Here is a 22,788-nt window from a genome sequence, read left to right on the forward strand (position 1 = left end):
CTATTTGAGGTCTTCATCGGTTTTGGATATTGAGGCCTCAATGGCGGTGGGATCATATGCAGGCGGAGGGTGAGATGGCCTCGGCGATGGGTTCCGAATCAGAGGAAGGTCGGCTTGTAGCTTCATGATTTGTTTCATGAAATGGTGAAGAACTGAAGTGGCACCCAAGCCAGAAGAGTGTTGAACTAACAAATCAATCACAACTTGAGCTAAAGCTTAGAGAACTTCGCTGCTCAAGTCAGAGAAAGGCAGTGAAACGCAGTCGGTCACCATTGGTCAGGCATCATTAGAGAGAAGAATCTTGGATAGAGGCGTGAGATCAACTTGGCCTTGTCAAACAAGAATGATAAGTAAAATTGATCAGATGTAGTAGTCCAGGAATTAAAGACAAGAAGGGTTACCTTGCCCAGATCGGTTGTTTGACTGGACTGTACAAAGAGTTGAGGCCCACGTGGGGGAGCGCTGTAGAGCACCGAAATGCCGGCTTTCGACTTTTCACCGGCTAACGGATGGCTGGGTTGGAAAATTTTTGTTCTGAGCCCTGTGGTGGAGAATGGATGATAAATAAATTAAGGAATTATCGCTTTTGGAATTTCTTGACTGACTTACCACTTATTCCCAGGCTTGATCCTGGCCGACTAAATCCTAATTGATGGAAGGCTCCCCTAAGTAGGATGAAGATATATCATTTGAGATTGAGAACTTGCCATGAGGTTCTTTGCAATGACTCAACCAGATCGGAATTGTATAAAATTTTTGTTAGACGTAGGATCAACAATTTTGTCTTTCTCCCACTGTGGTTGCCAATTTGTTGATGGTAAAATTTCAACAATAAAAAATAAAATTTTAAAATATATTTCGAACTTGAATGAAGAATGTCTGAGATCACGGATTCTAGACAGATAGTACATAATATTGCTAAAAAAAAGAAAAAAGGAAAGCTGAAAAGGATGACTGAAAAGGATGACTGAAAAACTAAAATGATGATCCTCGATGAGAATTTCTCTAAAATTGATGTCAATTGAAGATGTCCACTCTCTCTCGTTGAGGCTGTTAATATACGTATCAAACTAAATCGTCGAGAACCGTCTCCATGTCGGTACCAATATGAACTGTCCAAAAACCGTTCCCATGTCGGTTATCAATCTAAACTGTCAAAAAACCGCTTCTGCGTTGGTTACCAATCTAAACCATCCGAAATTGTTTTCTTGTCGGTTACCGATCTAAACCGTCCGAAACCACTTTCTCGTCGATTACCGATCTGAACCGTCCAAAAATTGTTTCCTCGTCAGTTCTGAATCTGAACCGTCTCAAAGCCCAAACTCGGATGAAAATTGTTTGTAGGGCCAACCGTTGATTGGCCTGGCCCCAACACCCATCCGATCGAATGTATCTGGCCCACCACTAGATCGCCACCGGCCCCATCTATTCATCCTCCCTGAATTCAAATCCAAATCTTATTTTTTGTTCTCAATAATAATATATTCAATATTTATACTTTTATGATGTATTGATTTGAGATTAGCTGTATAACTGCCCCTAATCAACATATATACAAATAATCTAAAACTACTTATTAGTAGTACCAAGTATTTATATATGTAAAAACTACTTAATAGGACCGATAATCCTACTAATCTTTTCCAATGAAGATTAGCCATAATTAATGTAAGTGGCAATCCAAAGTTTGAGGCACGCCGATAAACTTTTTATCATTCATTTTCGTCTAGGAATGACAATGGGTCAGGTATGGGTCGAGTCAAGCTGGATTCGAGACCAGATCTATGTATATATATTATTGAACCCGAGACCTGAATTGGATCCGATTATATTCGAACTCAATTATACTCGGACCCGACTTGAACAATACCGAAAAAGATCCGATGGACCCGACAGACTCAAATTTTTTTTTTACAATTCTTAAAATTTAGTTTGAAATTGGATCCGAACACAGACCCGGACTCGACACATATTAAAATTTATATATTTTATTCAAAATATTATAATAAAATAAAAAATAATAAATAAATTAAACTAAAAATATATTTTTAATATAATTTATATGATTAAAGTCTTTTATTTTCATATATTAGTAATATATTAATGTGATCCGGGTCGAATTCGAGTCCAGGTAGAGTCCACCATTAGATCCGAGACCCAACTCGGATCTGAATCTGATACCGAAATAATTAGACCCGACCCCAAATAAATATATTGGATCCGGGTGGAGTCTCGGGTCTACCCGAGCACAATGCCATCCTTACTTTCTGTTAAAAAAATAAATAAAAGCAAACAACAACAAATTAAACTTACACATTAATTCTTCATATACATATACATAGATACATTATACATACATCCACGTACTATGTTGTTTTTATCACATGCTTACAGTTACGAAAGAGTTTCAACTGAGTCGTCGTATAGCTATAGTTGTCGACCATTGGATAGTCCCCTTAGTTCCAATACAAAGTTAACTTTAACTTGCTCCCATTACACACACAGTTTTTAGATTTTGAAAAAATTTAGAAAATAATAAAATGTTAGTAATTAATATTATATTTTCAGATAATAGAAATTTAATAAGATGTTTTAGATTTGAATCCCTTTTCTGGTTTCAAAATAATAAAATATTGAATAAAAAATTAAATATTTAATACAATATAAACATTAAATTTTATATTTTGAATAAAAAATATAATTTTATATATTGTCTGCCAGTTAAATATTGGCTCACCTTTTATTAAATTATATTAGTCAATTTAAATTTGCACAGTAAATAACAAGTATTTTTCTAGAGAATGTGTGTTTTTGCTTGTGGATTTTGATTTTAATATTAAATTTTTGTATAAAAAAATTTAAATTTAAATAATTATTTAATAAGATATAAAATAAATATTGATATAATATTTTAAATATAAAAATAATATAAAAAATAAACAATAGTTACTTGATTTTATACCCAAAAAAGAATAAATAAATAAATAATAAAAATATTGTAACAAATAGCTATGAAAATTTACCTTTACTCTAAACACACAATAAGGACCGTGTTATTGTTATTATATCACACGTATACAATTACCTTAACATTTCCCAATGAGTTTTTTACAAAACAATTTTGAAAATATTTTTAAAGAGTTTTGATACTTGTGGTATGGTTGATTATGATTTGAAATATAAATACTACTAGTATTTTTTTACTTTGTATTATTTTTAATAGAAATATACTTTTTTTTGTTTCAAATTAAATGGACTATTTGAGTTTTATAATAGATTAAAAAATAATAATATTTTATTAGCTAGTTTAAATATATAAAAAAATTTGATCTTTTGTCATTTGACTTTATGAATAAAGTACTATATACATATTATTATATTTGTAATTTAAGTTAAAGTTAAATGTATTTTTATATTAATTATAATTATTTTTTCAAAAATAGGAAAGAGATATTTTGTAGCGGTACACACGTAAATGGTAAAGAAATACTTTGAATTGAGACGAACGAAGTAGTTTTTTTCTTATTAACTGAAAGTATTCCTATTACTGTTTTTGTTTGTCTCACTAAAAAAATATATACTCATTATGTCCCGCATTTTAAAGTATACTTTTATTTTTTTGGGCAGAATTTAAATAATATTAGTATTTTAATTATAGTAGATAATTAAAAGTAACGATACGATGGTAAAAACAATCTTACTCTTGCTTTTTGGTATAAAAGTAATGATACATGGTAAAGTAACAGTATTTGTAGAAAAAAAAAAAGTAGGATTCATAGTTACTAAAAGTAAAATACACATTAACACGGGATAAACGAAAATAAAAAGATGTATACACTAATGCAAGACAGAGAGAGTATTTTCTATTTTAATAAAAATAATCATATAGTAATTCAAAATACTATTAGTTTTTACATGAATTACAAACATACTGTTACATATATATATATAAAGTACTGATGACAAAAATATCAAAACTATCTTATACACTACTCTCATCGTCGCTGAACAAAATATCATTTTTTTCCATTTTAGTTCGATGTATAATAGAATTCATTTATTTTTTTAGTAACTGTACTACATAAATAACATTAAAAATATTTTTACAACTTAAAATATATTAAACAAATATACTTATCGTTATACCATACAATACTAATAATGTTATTTTTATCACTTTATCTTAATTTGTATTACACTGTCACTATTATACTAATATTAAAAATTCTACCAACAAGAAAATACTTATTTAGAGGATTCTATTATTTCTTAATTTATTATAAAAATTTAAATTTATATTCTTATCCGGGACAATAGAAGTACTACCTTCGTCCACCGCCAATATATCCATTTGTATTTGGCGTAATTGTTTTTAACATTAAAAATATCCTTATATTTGTATAATTTTCATTACATTATATTACATCAATAGAAGCATTTTTGTCGTTTTTCCGTTATTTGTACTACGTTTTGATATAATAAGTAATATTCAAATATTAAAATACAAAAAATAAATAGATAAATTGGCGGTGAACGAAGGTAGTACTTATTTTTTTTTTTTATATCTACATATATAAAATATCAAATAAAATATTATTTGAACAAAAATACAAATGAAAAACTCAAATTCAAAGGAAAACAAAATAAACTGTGTAACAGAGGATTGGTTAATTAATACTGCATCATGCATGGGGAGCGATGACGAAGCTGGCAAGCTGCAGGGGTATTTCGGAAAATCCAATGAAGACCAAGGGCCTTTCTGAAGATGCATACACTATATAATCAAGCCTTCTCTTTCCCGATCATTTGCCAACGACCTGCCCTTCATCTTCCTTAAATTCATAACCGTAAAGATAATTTTATAAAAACTATAAAAAAAAAAAAGAAAGAAAGAAAGAAAAAGAATCCCCGGTAAACAATATGAACCCAGAAGTTGACGATCCAACGGTCCTCATTTCAGGATGTAATACTGATTCAGTTTGCATTCTTTTCCAAGAATATATATATATATATATTTGTTCATGTATGACGTATATGTGGTGGTGATCGAGTAGGTGTAGGTGGCGCATCATCAAAACGACGTCGTAGGGTTCGGCGGAAGGGCAAGAGCGGAGAAACCGGGGAGAGGAACAGGAAGAGGAAGCTGAGCTGGCAGCAGATAAGCATGCTGGAGGAGAGCTTCCGGAGCGACCAGAAGCTGGAGACCCGGCGTAAGGACCTCCTGGCAGCTGAGCTGGGCCTGGACCCCCGCCAGGTGGCCGTCTGGTTCCAGAACCGTCGGGCGCGCTGGAGGACCTCTAAAATGGCACAGGACTACTCCCATCTCCGCTCCGAGCACCACCACCTCCTCCTTCACAATCGCATTCTCGACGCTCAGGTACATATAGGGTGTGTTCAGTGACGGAACCAGTAATAAAAGTTTGAAGAGCAAAAAATCGATTTTTTTTATTGATTCAATATATATTTTTTTTAAAGCATAGCACCCGGACAAAAAAAAAAAAAATTTAAAATAATTCAACAAAACTACATAAAATTCAATATTTTTTATTATAAAAAAAATAATATAATACAACTGAGTTGCATACCACACACTGCAGCTATCTTTGACGCCTCCAGGTCACTTGTTACATAAGGTTCGCCTAGTGTGACTTGTCTTGTTGGACCTAGTTTGCAGGGTATTAGGTTCGACCGAAAGTAGGGGGTGAAGGGTGTTTGCCCCTCCTAATTATTTGAGTTTTGTATTTTATTATATAGTATCTGTATAATTTTTAAAATTTAAATAATTAACTACCCCTGTAAATTTAATATAAATATTATTATTATTATTTATTTTTAACTCAAATACATAAAAAAAAATTGGTTCAAATACTTCAAATATTTAAAAATATTTGAAAAAATTCAGATAAAACAAACTAAAAATTTATTTGTAATTTTTTAAAAATTTTCATTATATTATATAATTTTAAAATTATTATATACTATTTATATTAAAAAAATTTCGGCCCTCGCCAAAAAATATTTCTAGCTTCGCCGCTGACCGGAAGTTTACCCGGTATGTACTTTGCCAAAAAAAGTTTCTAACTCCGCCACTAACCCGAAGTTTACCTAGTGCGTACGTTCGCCAAAAAAAATTTCTAGCTCCGCCACTGACCTAAAATTTACTTAGTGCGTACTTTTGAATAGCGATTGCGAATTTCTACATCATAATTAATAATAATAATAATAAAAACAACAAAAATGTTAACTTTGCAGGTGACTGAGCTGAAGGAACAAGTGCAGAAAGGTGAGAAAGAAATAAAGAGGCTTTCGGATCATGGGTTGACTAGCAATAGTCAAATTAGTTCATCATCGATCTTGCCAATGGACATTAATAATAATAATAATAATAATAATAATAATAATAATATTGATGCCTTCCATCCAGATCTTGCCAGTCCAGCTCTCCTTGGAGATCATAAAGAGGAGTGGCTCTTTGAAAATGAGTTTTACCTGCTGACTTGTGACCACGACCACATCGATTTCGAATTCAATTTTAACGACTGGGCTAGTCTCCCTCTTATGTAATTAGTTAGCTGCTTAACTTTCTTTCTTCATGTGCATGCGTGTACAGCTTATAATTAATGTAAATTAAAACCCTACTTTTATTCCACTTTTTTTTATTACTACAGCGAGTACTTTCCCGTACATCTTGAAAATTTTGAAATAATAATAATAATAATAATAATAATAGTCCCTCCGTCCCACTTGCTATGTCCACACTGCCGTTTCTGTCCGTCTCACATTCCATGTCATTTTTCTTTTTTGAATATGATTATACACTTTAATTTTATTTTATATTTTTTTTAATAATTAGTTATTTTAATCTTAATCTATAATTATTTATATTATAAAATAAGTATTTTAATTAATACATTCTTAATTATCTACTAATTATATTTATCATAAATTCTCGTATCTACATTGACTCAAACATCCATCCAACATCCAACGTGGGACTGAGGGAGTAATAAATAACATCAAACCTGACCATGAGACATGTTACATCATTTGAACAGCTCAGACTGGATCGACCTTAATTAATTAAGACTGCATGCCAACAATTGTGTATAGCCTCCTACTCTAATACTGGGAAGCAATTTAACTATAACTTTAGTAATGTTACCATATTTATTTATTTTTTTAATATTATTGTTGTGTACGGAAATTGGGATATTATTAATCTCACAACGGTTTGATAAAACCGATCGGAGAATCATCGAGAGTTCCTTGTGGCACTTCAGAAAGTCCTTGGTGCTATTTTGTGTTTCTAAAAATAAGACGCAGCGAAAAATCCGCCGATGACAATAAAAGAAAAAGAACTTTAAAAATATAATTGTATTAAAACTGGAAAGAAAAGGCTCGGTAATTAAATACACTTGGAATTGGAAGAAAATTGAAAGAAAAGTTTTTAGACTTGCAGAAAAGAAAATTACAAAAAATGTAAAGTACGAAAAAGTAAAGAAAAAAAAAATATAAAGATAAAGTTGGAAATGTTTTGTTGATCAGGAACCCCTTCTTCATTTTATACCTTTCCCAAGCATTACAAATCGACTTCTATCGATACTCATTATTCGACATTTATTCAAGGATTATGGCTTTATATAAATCCATGTAACTTCTTCAGTCTAGTCTTTGATGACCCATCATTTAAAGAATATAATATATAGACACCCAATCCTCTCATGGGACCAATAACGGCCGAAAAAAAGTCCCAAACATAATTAAATATATCATTATTTTACTTTTTTAATTGAAAGTTTCGTAACCCCCAACTCTTTAATTGCTTCCTCAAACCTCATTTAAATCCCAATTGATTCCGACCATGGGCTGCTACTTTCTTTCCTGTATGGGCTTCCTTGGATTTGGGCTTTTCCACTAAAACTATTTTGTGGCCCAACATATAGCTCCTTTAAAAAAAATAGGATAGAAATTGAATCTTAATTTCATCCCCTTTTTGGATGTGATGCTACACTGCTTGCTGCTGCTCTGTTCAAGGTAAAGAAAAATATCACTTGAATTCCAACCTCTTCACTTCCCCACGTTCTCAATCATAATTTTCCTACTCTCTCAAAAAGCTGCCGACTCTAGGGCTTTTGAAAAGTCATCTTGCCGTGTATCTCTTTCTCTCTTAACTCTTTCTTTAACTCCCTCAATCTCCCATGGCTTCCAAAAAGTCACCACCATTCGGGGGAAACCTCACCGACTAGCAGTTCCGCTCTTCGTGCAGCTATTTTTCTGAAATTGAGTTGTAGTCATCCGCCGATTCCAGTAATCGGAGGTCCCCATCCCCTCTACAGCTCCATCCCACCGGTGGCCAAGGACTCCTACCCCTAGCAAAGATAATGCCAACGCTGCAGCCTAGCAGAACATTCTCCTCGAGGAAGACAACCTTCCGATTTCTCTACCATGGCTGAAAATTGATGTTTTTTCTTTCAAGTTTATCCATATTTCTAGTAATTCTACAAGTTTTAGCACCTCGGTAGATAGACTGAATCTAACTTTGGCCGTACATGAAAAATTTAGGGATTTTATGTGCTCATCAACACCCCTTGTGATAGTAAACTTATTAGGGTTCTTCTCTGTTTTTAGGACTCAAGGTTGAACGTTTTTATTTGTTCATTTGGTATCTTGAGTTCCACAATCTTGGATGTCGTTGTTATCTTGGGGCCTCTGAAATATCCGCTCCTCTTGATTTCCATAAATCATATAATACCAAGACCACCTCGAACCAATTTATGACCCAACACCCTTTAACTGGTGATGTTGTACCTTGGAAAACAATGCCTTGCTATTTTTTCTAGTTTAGTAAATATCTGTCTGTTTTACTGATCCGCAGAATAGACCTGGTCATCATGTCCCTCATCTTCCCTAAGAAATCTGCTTCTTTTCGGTCGATTGCCTATGGGCAATGTCCATTCCATATTCCAGTCTCTTCTGCATGCCTCCCAAAGTCCGAATGAATTTTCTGCCCCTTGTCTTATAACATGCGGAGTTCCTCCTGGTTTTTTCAGTTGAGTGATGACAACCCTGTCCAAAGCCCTGGTTCCAATTTCTACTGGAACAAATGTTTCACGGCTGGACCACTGATCACCCGTTGCTCCCTCACTCCTCGTTATAACCCTTTTGCACCGAGCCATACCAGCCTTAATTATTGGCCCGAAAATTTGGCCTTACTCAGAATATTCCTTCTGCTAGCTTTCATTCAATGATTTACTGAAATTTGCTCAGGAATTTCCTCTTATGATATGCCCTAATGCCATCTCCAACTCTACGCTCTATTTTTGCAGTAAAAATGCAGTGATCTACAGTAATTTTACTCCAGACATAAACTTATAAAAATGCAATTGATATACAGTAATTTTATTCCAATTATAAACTTCAATTTTTACTCTAAAAAGTATGTTCCCTATATATTCCTCCCTCCTCCTATTTTTTGCAGTGGGTTGGAGAAGCTCCAATGGCCATCTTAGGCCATCTACATTGGTGGGTCGTTGGATAAAAAAAAAAAATAAATTAAAAATCACTTTTTTATGCGCCAGCGTGGAGAGCTGGTTGTTTCTGCAGCAACTCCACGAAACTCTGACCAATTATCATTATTGTCATGTGTTCTAATTTAAAAAATATTTTTTTAGTTATTTTTTATACATTATATTTTTATTTTATATATATATTTATTAATAATTTTTATATTTTTATATTTTATAAAATTTTATTTTTTACAAAATGAAACCAATATTGATATATTTTTGTTAAATAAAATTTTAATTAAATATAACTAATTAATAATAATAACAATTTACTTTTCTAATTATTTTATATTTATCATTATAGTATCAAATTAATAGTATTTATTTATTTTTATTTAAAGACACATAAATACAAAAAAGTTGTACCATAAAATTGAATTTTCACATCACATTAATTTTATTGTACTAGTTTTTTACACAATTTTAATATTTATCATTGTAGTATCAAATCAATAGAGGCGATGGCATGGTATGATCTCTGGATTTGGCATCCATTCTTTGGTACACCAGTACATGCAATGATATTAATATGCTTGATCGATCTCCAATATTTAACGATGTTTTGAATGACAGAGCTTCGAAAATAAATTTTATTGTCAATGGTCACCAATATAATATGGGATACTATCTTACGGATGGTATTTATCCTCCATTGGCAACTTTTATCCAATCAATTCGTCTTCCACAAGGTTCTAAGGCAAAATTGTTTACACAACATCAAGAAGCGGCTCGAAAAGATGTGGAACGTGCTTTTGGTGTATTACAAGCTCGATTTGCTATTATTCGTAATCCATCGGTTATTTGGGATATTAATTTAATCGGTAAGATCATAAGAGCATGTATCATTTTACATAATATGATCGTGGAAGATGAAAGGGATACATACATGCTTTATCATTATATATCTCAATTTGAGCAAGAAGAAATAGATTGGTCATGTTCAAGGGACAGACATGCTGGTACGACAGAGTATTTATAAAATCGAATCAAGCTTCGAGATCGTGGAACATATCATCAACTGAAATTAGATTTAGTTGAACACATGTGGCAGAAGTTTGGTTCTGCAAATAATTAAATTGTTCGATGTTATTTTAATTTAAATAATTGTATTGTTTTATTTGCAATTATTTTTCTTCTTCTTTGATATATAGATTATTATATTAAATACGGTTTTTTATATTAAATTTTACTAAATATAAATAATTATAATTAAATAATAATATTAATATTGATCACAACAATAAGAAAATAATAATAATAATAAATATTTGTTATTATTTATAAATTAAATTATTAAATAAATAAATACTAATAAATATATATATTAGATAAAAATTATTATTATTTAAATTATTTTAAAAATAGATAATTTAATAATATGGAAGAAAGAGAAATTAAAATTTGTGTAAATGAGTTTCTTTGATGAAGGTATAAAATGAAATGAGTTTCTCAGATGATCGACGTGGCATAGAGAGAATATGACGTGGAACAGAAGATAGAGACGGAAAAAACCCATGTTGGGTTTTTATATGTTGGAAATGAAAGCCCTCTTATATTTTTTCCGCCAACTTCAGCTAATAGTCACCCAATCTTTTAAAGACTACTGGACGGATATTAGCAACCGTTTATTGCCAAAGAACACATTCGTCTATCTGGACGAGCGTTTGGGCGATGAAACTGCCTTGGTCTTCGACGCTAAAGATGTGGTATAACTGGTTCCATTATGCTCCAAGTAACCTTCACTTTGATCACAATGAATTTTTATTGGTATACATGAATTAATTCCTTTTTTTTTTGCAGCCATGGTCTCGATGAAGTCATCCACCACTTATGCATCTACATTCATTGACCGTCATTTCTCTAGGCGACGTGCTCACCAGAAGACACTAAGGGTGTGTTTGTTTGGGGGATTGGATTGGATTTACACTATTCATCCAACTTTTTCTCTCCAAAAACATCAAATCAAACGCCTATTTTTCATTTTTTATATTATACTAAAAATCAATTTTACATTTAAAATATTACACAACACCTATTTATATCACATCATACAACTATTCAAAAATTTAAAATTTTTACTATTCAAATTCCAACTCAAAATCCAAACCCCCAAACATACACACTATCCTAAAACCACTAAAAGACCGGCCGAAGAATCTCTTCCTCGCCGGGTACAAGATTACTCAATTTTCTTGTTCCCGTGGTATTTATTTTAAAATGTTAATATTTTGTTTCTGCAGCCTCCTCCAAAGAGGCTAACTACTGTTGGCGGATAATTATCTATAATTGGTGTGAAGAATTATGTAAAATTGTTGATAATTTCTAATTCATATGTTATTCTTGTATTTGGTTTGATGTATTCTTATTTATTCTAATTTAGTGGTTTGGTTTTATAATGTTTCTTTCTGAAAAAATACATTTCTCAGAAAATTACATTTCTTAGTTATAATTTTTTCTATAAAAAACCTCTATTTATTTTTATTTTCTCATATGTTGCTAATCTATATTACCTAATATTTTTGTGCACAAACAAAAGGTGCATTCTTTAGTGCGAAGGAGGGAGTATTATTTATATATTTGATTTACATAATTACATCAATTAATTTTCTTAATTATTATAATTAATAATTTCATTTACATATCAATGTTGAAATTTTCGTCGATGACGACCTACTAGATTTTGGTATGTCGGAATCAATGTAAATTGAGTTCTCATAATAAAAGATTAACTACTGTAATTGTACAAGAAATTAAATTGCTAAATTGTGGAAATAAAATATATCTAAAATTGAAAGAAAAGCAGGAGAAACAAGAAGGAATCAGATTTGCTATTATGAAAATGGATAATTGAAAAAATGATATGAATTTAGGAACAATAATTTAGATAAACTAGCAAAAAGTTAGAAAAATAGGGGTTGGATTCTATTATGAAAATGGATAATTGGAAAAATGATATGAACTTAAGGAACAATAATTTAGATAAAACGAGCAAAAAGTAAGAAAAATAGGGGTTGGATTTTTGCACTTTCACGGATGTGTTTTTTCTTCCTAAAATCATGGCTCACTTTTAATAGTCATGTATTTATCTTGGTCCCCTAGTCTCTCAATTCCTCCATTATTTTAAAAATAATTTTTTTTGGATTTGTCTTCATCCTTACCCAATCCTAGGCCGGATCGGTCTATTTGGGCCGATCTATCCAATTTTCGGGATGGGCTGCTAATCATCTCCGAAAGTCCAAAATTATTTGATAGTTACAATTTAATACATATAAGGTAGTTATCCTTCCTACATGGGTCCATACTTTCATTTTTCAACTCTATTTGATGTGCATCGTAAACAACAAGCACAATCAAATGAGCATGGAAATGTATCTCCTGCATTTGTTTGTTTTTTCATTTCCCAACTCAGCTTTGGTATAAATGGCTAATCTATGCGCAACTTTCTACCGCGATCTATGTGAAATCACCAAACGCAAGCTTATCGAATGATTTTCTCTATGTGCTTCATTTACATGTCAGTTTAGATCCCAGTTGATTTTTCTATTTGTTTAATTGTATGATGTTTTTTCTTTTCTTTTTAACGAAAAATTCATCAGTTTCGCTTCCTATTCTTTTGCCATTTCGAGATGAAGACGAGGGCGATGTTGATGGCGTTGGAAGATGAAGATGAAGGCGATGGTGACATTATATATATATATTTTATGACGTGAGAATTTACAATCCGATAAGACAAATTACACTGGGCGAACCATATATGACAAATAAGACTTAGAGGTTTCAGGTCACGAGTCCACCCCCACACCACCAAGCCATTGCTTACGGCCGTATTGAACTGTATTTTTTTTAGAGTTTGTAGTACAGTAGAATTTAATTACTTGTTTTTTATATTTTTGTGAAAAACTTTATCAAATTGAATGTATTTATATATGATTCTTTATTATTTTAGTTGCAATTTTATTATTGAAAAAATTTTGGTTTTGTGATTTGATTTTGAATAGTAAAATTTTAAATTGAAATAATTGTTTTATATAATACAAATATATATTGATGTGATATTTTGAATGTAAAATTAAATTTAATGTAATATAATAAATAAAAAATAGGTATTTGATTTGATATTTTCTAGAAAAAATATTGGAATAATAAAACTAAATGCAAAATTTTATATGTAAGCACCCTTAACCATATACATAATTCTTTTAAATTTGTAATTGTTTTTCTTTCTTTTTGAATATTTAAAATTTAAAAGGGAACTATTTTTGTGTCCAAATGTATGCTTTATGTAGAGTTTCTCGTTCAATAAAATTTATTTACTTATCATTTTACTTTTTGTAAGAAATTATAATATATGAAGTTGAATGTTTTCATATGTATTCTTCGAAATTAAAAGTAAATTTATATTGTCCATCAGATTAAATATATTTATATTTTGGATATATAATTCTTTTAATTTTTCATTATCTATATCTTTTTTATTATTAAAAAAAAATCTAAATTTGATTTATTTTGGGTAACTTGATTAAAATCCATCTGAAGTGGAAAAAAAATAATTTAAATTCAATCTTTTTTCATTAAGACAGAACACTACATTTCCTATACAACGATGTTTTATGTACTTCCGTTAATTTTATATAAATCTACAATATCTATTTATGCATTTCAAAATTATTTCGATGTACAAATAAAATTTTAAAGTAATGTGGTTAGGATTTTTATTAATATATTGGGATCAGTTACAGAAATATAAACAAAAAACAAAAAACAAAACCTAGATAAAACCCACAATCCTATATTGTGAATGGGTTAAATTCTTCTAAATTCTTCTTTTTCCACTCAGCCCATCCCTGCGGAAGTACTATGCAGAAATCCAGTCAAACCTCTCCGCAGAAACCATTGTCACTGCTGGAAGTATTACTCGATGGCAAAATTTCAAATCCTGCTTGAAATATCGAAAAAGTCTCCAAGAAATGGAGTTCGAAGAAGTAAATTAACATTTATATTTTTAGAAGAATCAATATATTAGTTTTGTATCTTTGAGTTCGTAGTGTGCTCGAATCTATTCTTTTTGTGCCGCGGTTGGGTTTGTACAAGCCTTTGTGCTGGGCTATTTTACTTTGACATCGTATCACACTACCGGATCCTATATGAATTATTTTTATATGTTTGAAATTATAAATGGATCTTATTAAGTATAGATGTACCTTCATATGCATTTTTGTAGGTTTATATTTGTATTAAAATGATTGGGGTGTGGGGTGGGTAGAGTTCCTTATTTTTTTTAAAATACCGTAGGCACAATTTTCTCTTGTGAAGTGACTTTTTAAGTATCAAAAGTGTTTGACGATGTCTCTAACACAGTGTTGATTGTAGATGTATCTATTTTGTCGATTAGTGAAAACTTTTTTCTTTTTTATATTGTTTGTGAATACCTTCAGTTTCCTTTGGTGTGTCCTGAGTTTTAATTTACATATCTCTTTAAGAATATTACTTACCTGTGCAGTTATGCCATAAACTTGAATCGGTTTTGTGTATACTCATAAAAACATCTCTTTATTTTAAATGATGGCAGATTCGAGAAAGAATACAAAGGGCTTACCTCCATATTTATTTTATATTTCTTCTATACAATGATGACTAAACTAGAAGTTGAGATGAACGATAAACAACTTAAAGCTGTACAACTCACCCCATTTGGGCATTTCCTCGATTGTTCAAAAATGAAGCTACCTTGGCATCGCTTGTGGGCGATTGTCAGTATGTTTGAAATTGAATCCCGATCATTCATAATCGAAGAGGAAATTGAATTAAGTTTTTCTCCGGAAGGATTCTCTATAATACTTAGATTATATGCAATTGTGGATAGTGCATCGTTGTACGTAGTAATTGTATTATAATATTTTTACTATTTACATTATTCTATGTTACATTAGTTAATACGTTTACATACCCCTCTATTTACTACAGACAACAATTTTGGATAGTGTATCAATCCTGAAGAAGGAACTGAAAAATAAAAGCAAGAACATCGAATAATTTGTATGTGATTTGTTATGGATGCATTGAAGAATTACTGAGATTTGTAGCAATGGTTAATTGGGATACATTTCCGTTGATGTTATATTTTGTTAGTCACCCTAGATTTTAACTTAATGTATGATATTTTAAGAGATTGTCTACATATACATGCATTTTGGTAATGTATACAGATGTATACATAATATGTAATCCAAAATTTATATATATATATATCCATGTTCATAACTTGTACACTTCAATCATGTGAGCAAATGTACTAGAAAAAATACGTTTTCACATAAGTAATTAATATATTTCAGTTTGCAAGATTTCATAGTTGGGTGTTGAGAAACCTCTATGTTTAAGCCACGTACCCACAATGATGATATTTGTTCTTTCATTTTACTAAGTTACATACTTCTGAATTGATTGAATGTATTTATATTGAGGAATAGACTTTATAAGTAACTTTATACATATTCAATGTATATTGAGAAGATATATACTGACCAAATTATACTAAGAGCATTGATGGACACGTTCCATGTATACATCAATGAGTATGGTAAACATGTACACATCAATGAGCATACACTCCGTATATTGTGAGAAAGTTCAATATATCTCATATGTAACATTTACTGCCTATACTATTTAACACATTTACTCTTATTGGGATATTATTCCTATTCTAAAAATAATTGCATGGACACTCACAATACAAAGAACATTATACGTCATTAATTATGCACTAACTTTCAAATATCTATTACTACAGTTCACCATATGATATGTTATGACATATATATCCTAAGTGACATTCTTATCCACCCTTGAATACATAAATAGGTGATCTCATATGTTGTTTAAGAAGTATTCATTGATGCACGCAAACTTTTGACAAAGTGGATCTTATGTAATCAACTCATAATTGTTTGATCAAACACCAATCAATGATAAATTCTGGATAGATATTTAAATACCCATGTTTATAGTACTTATACCTATATACGAATATGAATACTTCCATAGACAAAGACACACCCTCTTATTCGAATATGTATACATTTGGTATTAATGAATATATTCCTTGAACATTACAACATACTCGTAATTTCATTGGAAAAACTGTCGGAAAAGTAAATACCCTCATACATAAATATGATTTATATTAATTTGATTTCAGATAAATAATGAGGGTATATAATGGGTTATATTATACCGTAACGAGTACATATGAGACACATTACAAGAGTTTTGAGAATTAGCTACAAATCAATATGTGGTGTGTCACCAAATATTGAGTCATCAACATTAATAGTACGTGGTGCAGATGATATATGAGTTCTTTCTTCTTTATGTTCTGAGCAATCATGTATAGGGGTGTACTTATGTTCTCCCGTCGCTAGTGAGTGAGCGAAAAGGGAATCCATTTTAGACTCTAGTTCGGGCTTAATCCCCTCGTCTCGAAAAGTTTTAAAATTGCCATTTTCCTATAAGAAAAAAGATATATATATATATATATGATAAGATATATATATATGACTTTAAAAGATTTTATAAAATAAAATGAAATGAAATAAACTCTTAACCTGAATTTTAGCATTCCACCATTCATCAATTGCACATTTTGTTCTTTTTTCATGATCCCATCCCAAACCAGTTTCTTTTCCTTTTAGCTTTTTCCAAAGACTCCATCTAGTTCTCATCCAATCATACTTATTTTTCAATTTATTTTTTTCCCAAGTTTTGTGTGTTATTTTTTGGAACTCTTCTTGAAGTTTTTTCCATGGCATCCTTTGTGAGACTGTTGCACCTAATTTTCCTTTATTTTTGCTTAGGCATTCGATACATAAATCAATAAATATATGAAGATCTGATGTTGTTCAATTCACTCTTCCTGAGTCTTTTCCTTTCTCAAAATCTCCTCCATCACTATTTTTTGTCAACAACATCTAATAATAACAATAATAAAGTAATTAAAAATATATATAAAACTGAAATTTAGTAGCAGCATAAAATAAGTAAACAAAATTTGATCTCATTTATATTAAGATAACGAGTTTGGATGATAACAAACAGACTAATAAGCAAATGGTGCAGAATTACAGGTAAGATTAATGAATCTGTGTTTTCTGTATGGGAGAATCAAATAAAAATGTCTGGAAACAATAGCAGTAATAAGGCAATTATAAAGAGAAAAAAAAAAAGGTTAAACTCTTGTCAGTTGTATGCTATGTCTGCTTCACTCATCACGTGTATCAAGCTAATTAATAAATTAACAACAATGGCCGGCAGCAAAAAATTAAGCTAATTACATATTCCCAGTTAAATTAAATTAATAACTGTAGGTCACCAAACGGAAATAGCAAGCTAATATGATACAATACAAATATAGATTGATTCAAGGCTTAAACTAACTTGTCAATTATGAAAGTAATGAATCAACACAACAACAATTACAAAGTTCGAACACAACAATATATATATTAGCGCGCAAGCCTTAAGGGAATAAAAATGTAGCAACTTATCAAACTAATATGACTAACTTGATCCAAACTAACAGCTAATAAAGTAAATTGAATAGGATCTTTCCAATGTTTCAAATTCATTCTAAATCTAATTTCTGTCAGAAGAAGTACTATGATGTTAGGCATCAAGTTAGACCAAAACCCAACAAATTAAATTTTAATCTCGAATCATCAATGACCATTCGTTTTCTAGCTTTTCTTAAATCAGAATGGAAGCATCTTGTTGGATCCTGAAATTCGGAGGTTCCAAGAACGTTCGTCGATTTGTCGGTGTGGGTTCCGGAAGTACTCCAAAGAGCCTGTCCGTCGTCGGATTGGAGGCGGCTCCTACGATGGAGCCTGCACAGCTTCGATCGTCCACAAGGCTTCGAGCCTAAACGACCCATTTCAATGGATTTAAACTAACATCTATTGGAAAGCGGATAAAAGTATGTAATTCGAATTAAAATGCATTCAACGAAAATAAAACATGAAAGAAAAGTAAAAAATAGACGAATTGTTCTGTTGTGCGTGCGTGTGTTGTGTTTCTTTTTCCTACTTGTAATCCTAAACTAGCATAACCATTTCTCCCACTAAAGGGGCGGTTACAATTATTTCTCCACCACTCTCAACCACTTGGCAACCTCCCAATATTACCTCCAACTTCCTGGTAACCTCCCACTACTACCTCCAACTTCCTAGTCACCCCTTCCATCAGCTCACTGATAACCTCCTTCCATAAGCTCCTAACCACCTGGTAACCTCCTAGCTCCCAGTCGCTTCCATTGCCTATGGCCCGGGCTCCACTTGCTCTGAACTTCTTCCATTGCCTCTGGATTAGATATATTGTTTACTCCGACTTGTTTCCATCGTACTCCTAGCCGGTCCACAGGGATGTATCCCCAACAACCTCGAGTTAAATGGAATCTTCGGTTTTCCTCTTGCTGGTTGTTCCATGAAGCTTTTTGAATAAAGTATGAGAGTGCATAGGCCCTCCACTAATGTTAAGTACGAAATTATTAACCAAGGGCCAACGGAGGTAGTTATCCCATGATCTGTGGAAGCTGTTGCTTTCTATCTTGTGGAGGCAACCTTCCTTTACTTTGTGGAAGCACCGCAGTCCAATGGAAGTAGTTGTTTTCAACCCAATTGAGACAACACTTTCTGACCTTATGGAAACATTGTTCCGGAATGGAGTCGCCATAGTCCAAGGAGTTGCTGCCCTAAGGTCCATTGAGGCTGTTGTTTTCGGCCCTGTGGAAGCACCACAATCCAATGGAAACTGTTGCCTTTGGTTCTGTGGAAGCAATAGTCTTTGGCTCCGAGGCTTGAAGCTCCATTGCTGTTGAGCGGTTCCGTAGCCAATGAGCTCTGGCACCTTTGTCTTTGAGCCTCCTTCTCGTTCGAATGTTTTTGGATCCATGTCCAACACATCTAATTAACCCAATGGTACACTGCCGTCATAGATCATCAACAAAAAAAAAAAAAGAAATAAAATAAATAAATAAATAAAAACCTTATATGAAAACTATACCTTGATAGAAGAGGAGAAAAGTGAAACGAATGGCACAAAACAAAATCAAATCCAGAGATAAAGAGATCGATAGAGTGGATGCACTTGTGCAGAGATGATGTGACGCCGAAAATAGAAAAAAAATTCTGTGTAAATTAGGGTGTAGGGGTAATTTTGGAATAAATTAAATAAAATCAAAACGCTAATCTTAAACGCCGGGGTAAACAACGTTTCAAAAATTAGCGTTTCAGTCCCAATAAGCTATTTGAAAAAGCTATTTTACCAAACATTTAAATTAGCTTTTTGATTGATCAAACAGCTAAAAGTTCTTCAATAAGCTAAAAGCTCTTTGAAACGCTGTTTTCCAAACACCCCTAGGTAAAGATTAAGAATATTAATATTTGGTTAATTTTTTTTATTTATGGTAAGTGATACTTTCTCCGTCATTCAAATCTATGTCCACTTTCTTTTTTGGGTTGTTATTGAAAAATATTTTTATTTTTTTTTAAGTAAAAAATTATTACAATTTTTATTTTTTTACTATAAAAAAAAGTAACTATTATTATTCACTTTTTATTAAAACTTGTATCATTCAAATGAGCATACATTTGCATGACGGATATAGTACAATGAATTGAGACAATCAAAAAAATAAAAGTTGATATAATAGAATGAGACGGATCGAGTATATATGTTGAGCAGAAAATAATAATAATAATAATAATAATAATAATAATAATAATAATAATAATAATGACAGTAGGATTCTTGGTGGATTTGAATATAAGCCAAACGGTCCAAAAGTCGGACATGAAGGTCAGACAGAATAAGGTCGGACAAAGAAGAAGTATCGGCAGACACGGAGGTCAGATAGGATAAAATCGGGCAAAGAAAATTTGCATCAACAATATATATATTATATTATATTAATATGAACATTTTTTTAGTAGGTGAACACTACCTATTGATCAAATCAAAATTAAAACTAAAAAAACAAACAACATACCATAACAAGGTTGGCATGTGATAGTTTTGGGATTAAAAACATTCTCATTTTAGTCAATGGATTTTATTTAATGGTGGCCCGTGGGACCAACCACCAGCCCTTATTAGAACGTTGGGAAAAAAACCTTTTTTTACTTTCCAACTTTGCCCTTCACAGATTCCTTAATTATTCGACCGTTGTAACCTGATTTCCCCAATATTTAAACAAAAGCGTATAAAACCAACCAGCCAAACAAATTGGTATCATAAACTGAAACCCTTCCGGAGCTTCAAATCCATGGCGGAGACCAGCAATTCTCTCCGCTCTCTTCACGCGGCTCTCGATCCCAAATCTCTGATCCTCTCTCAGTTCTCCTCCTCCAATACAGTCCCAGACAAGCTGACGGAGGGCTTTTCGATGGAGCGAGGTCCCCGGTTCAAGGAGTACTCCGATCTCCGAGACAGGAAGCTGCGGATGAAGAACAAGTATCAACAATTAACGCCGGAGAAGAAATCAGACGAAATTGGATCTATTTTGACTCCTCCAAAAAAGCAGCAGGTGAAATTAATTTCAAATTTAGTCACTCCCCCGAAGCCTTCGAAGAGGCCTAGCAATGGTAGTAATCGTAGTGGTAGGCACTCTGTTCTCGCCCAATCGGTACCTGAATTCTCCTCCGCCCTGCCCCTACTGCGGAAGGAGAATCGGCGGCCAGCAGCGGCGATGATGCCAGTGGCTGAGAGGAGGAGTGGGTATGGTAATGGTAATGGGAAGTTGGAGGTGGGGGGGAGCAAGTCGGCGAATTCTTTGGGGGAGAAGAGATCAGGATCAGGATCAGGGTGGAAGAGCTATGCCGGAAATATTGGAACTGGGAACAGCAAAACCCTACTCAGAAATAGACTACTGTTTTGATCCAGAAATTAGTATTACTGTGTCAGTTGTCATCTTATATTTCATTCTTTTGCCGATTTTAATTGATTGACTGATTGATTTACAGCCCACCCAAAGCTTTGTTAAAGTTCCTGGAGTTTTTTTAAATTTTAGAAGTTTGAAAAAGTAAAAGATTATACTCATTCCGTCCCGTGGGAGGGTGAAGTTTGTTTTTTGCACGTAAATTTTTTAATATTAGTATTATATTAAATTGTAGTAAAAAAGACAAAAACATTTCTGTTAGTATGGTGTAATATAAAAGCAATGGCATTTGTGTAATATATTGTAAGTTTAAATAGTATTTATTATGTTAGGTGGGTAGTACAATTATTAATGATAACCTTGATTTGGGACGAACGAAAATAGAAAATGGTAATCTTTCAATGGAACGGAGGGAGTATTTGATTTAAAATTTTGTGAGAAAAAAAAAAGTACTTGATGTGATATTTTTTGAAAAATAAATAGTATCAAAAATAGTAAAAATGTGTTGCATAAATAGAACTCTTCTTCTCATTTGTTTTATTTCTTCCAAAAACTTTGCTGAATTTTGCAATTTTTACTGTTGGTAGACCTTGTTCTACGAGCAGTGCTCCTGTGAGAGTTGATTCAAGAAGGCACTGCCCGTTGTAGTGTCTTTTAATACTTTCTTTTATTTTTTTTTAATTTGTTTATTTACAATAATTATTAGCGTGATGTTGTCATTAATGATGCGACCATTAGTAAATGTGTTTATGATATAACCATTTTTACGTTGTACCATGTAAGTTTCTATCAGAATAATTATTATTTAAAATTTTCATATTCCTTCAATGTGGAGCAGATTGTATATATTGTGGGCAAGGGCAAGTGCAGCAAATTGTAGGTATTATGAACAATTTCTTTTATTAGAAAAAATTTTGTGAGATAAATTTTGTACCTAAAAGAATAGGTATGAATTGATTTTTGTGAGATAAATTTGAAGTGGGAGGAAGCATTCAAGGCAACATATCAAGAGATGGAAGTTGATTATGAAATTAATGAAAAGAATTAGTTAAATAAAATGTATAATTTACGACAAAAATGATTGACTGTTTTTTACCTTGAAGTGTTCAGTGTTGAGTTTATGACTATATCTAGTAGTGAAAGTACTAAGGGCATTTCCAACCCAGCGCCATCAAGGTGCTCAGTGTTGGGTTTATGGCTATATCTAGTAGTGAAAGTACTAAGGGCATTTCCAACCCAGCGCCATTGGATGATTACCGACGCCAAATCCAGCGTTGCTAGCTTCCTTTT

At 32.0% G+C, this 22,788-nt stretch overlaps 2 protein-coding genes across 2 annotated transcripts; both read left to right on the forward strand.

Moving 5' to 3' along the window:
- Positions 1–4,886: 4,886 nt before the first annotated feature.
- Positions 4,887–18,489, forward strand: LOC127242022 (homeobox-leucine zipper protein ATHB-40-like). The gene is made up of 4 exons (XM_051261355.1): positions 4,887–4,963; positions 5,055–5,377; positions 6,253–6,356; positions 18,321–18,489. Exons 1-4 carry the CDS (start codon positions 4,921–4,923, stop codon positions 18,487–18,489), a joined length of 639 nt encoding a protein of 212 aa, XP_051117312.1. The 5' UTR covers positions 4,887–4,920.
- Positions 18,490–20,857: 2,368 nt separating this feature from the next.
- LOC127242254 (uncharacterized) lies at positions 20,858–21,803 on the forward strand. The gene has a single exon (XM_051261716.1). The coding sequence runs from the start codon at positions 20,887–20,889 to the stop codon at positions 21,496–21,498; it is 612 nt and encodes a 203-aa protein (XP_051117673.1). The 5' UTR covers positions 20,858–20,886; the 3' UTR covers positions 21,499–21,803.
- Positions 21,804–22,788: the final 985 nt, after the last annotated feature.

This window comes from Andrographis paniculata, unplaced genomic scaffold (genome assembly GCF_009805555.1).
Source record: "Andrographis paniculata isolate CXL003 unplaced genomic scaffold, ASM980555v1 Contig86END, whole genome shotgun sequence".
Classification (NCBI taxonomy): Eukaryota; Viridiplantae; Streptophyta; class Magnoliopsida; order Lamiales; family Acanthaceae; genus Andrographis; species Andrographis paniculata.

Bases quoted from the DNA above. Each gene is read 5' to 3' on its own strand.
- LOC127242022 (XM_051261355.1), top strand. From the start codon at position 4,921: ATGAACCCAGAAGTTGACGATCCAACGGTCCTCATTTCAGGAT. The intron at 5,378-6,252 runs GTACATATAGGG...TTAACTTTGCAG, and splicing joins ATCGCATTCTCGACGCTCAG to GTGACTGAGCTGAAGGAACA. The intron at 6,357-18,320 runs GCCAATGGACAT...TTCTTAAATCAG, and splicing joins ATTAGTTCATCATCGATCTT to AATGGAAGCATCTTGTTGGA.
- LOC127242254 (XM_051261716.1), top strand. From the start codon at position 20,887: ATGGCGGAGACCAGCAATTCTCTCCGCTCTCTTCACGCGGCTCTCGAT.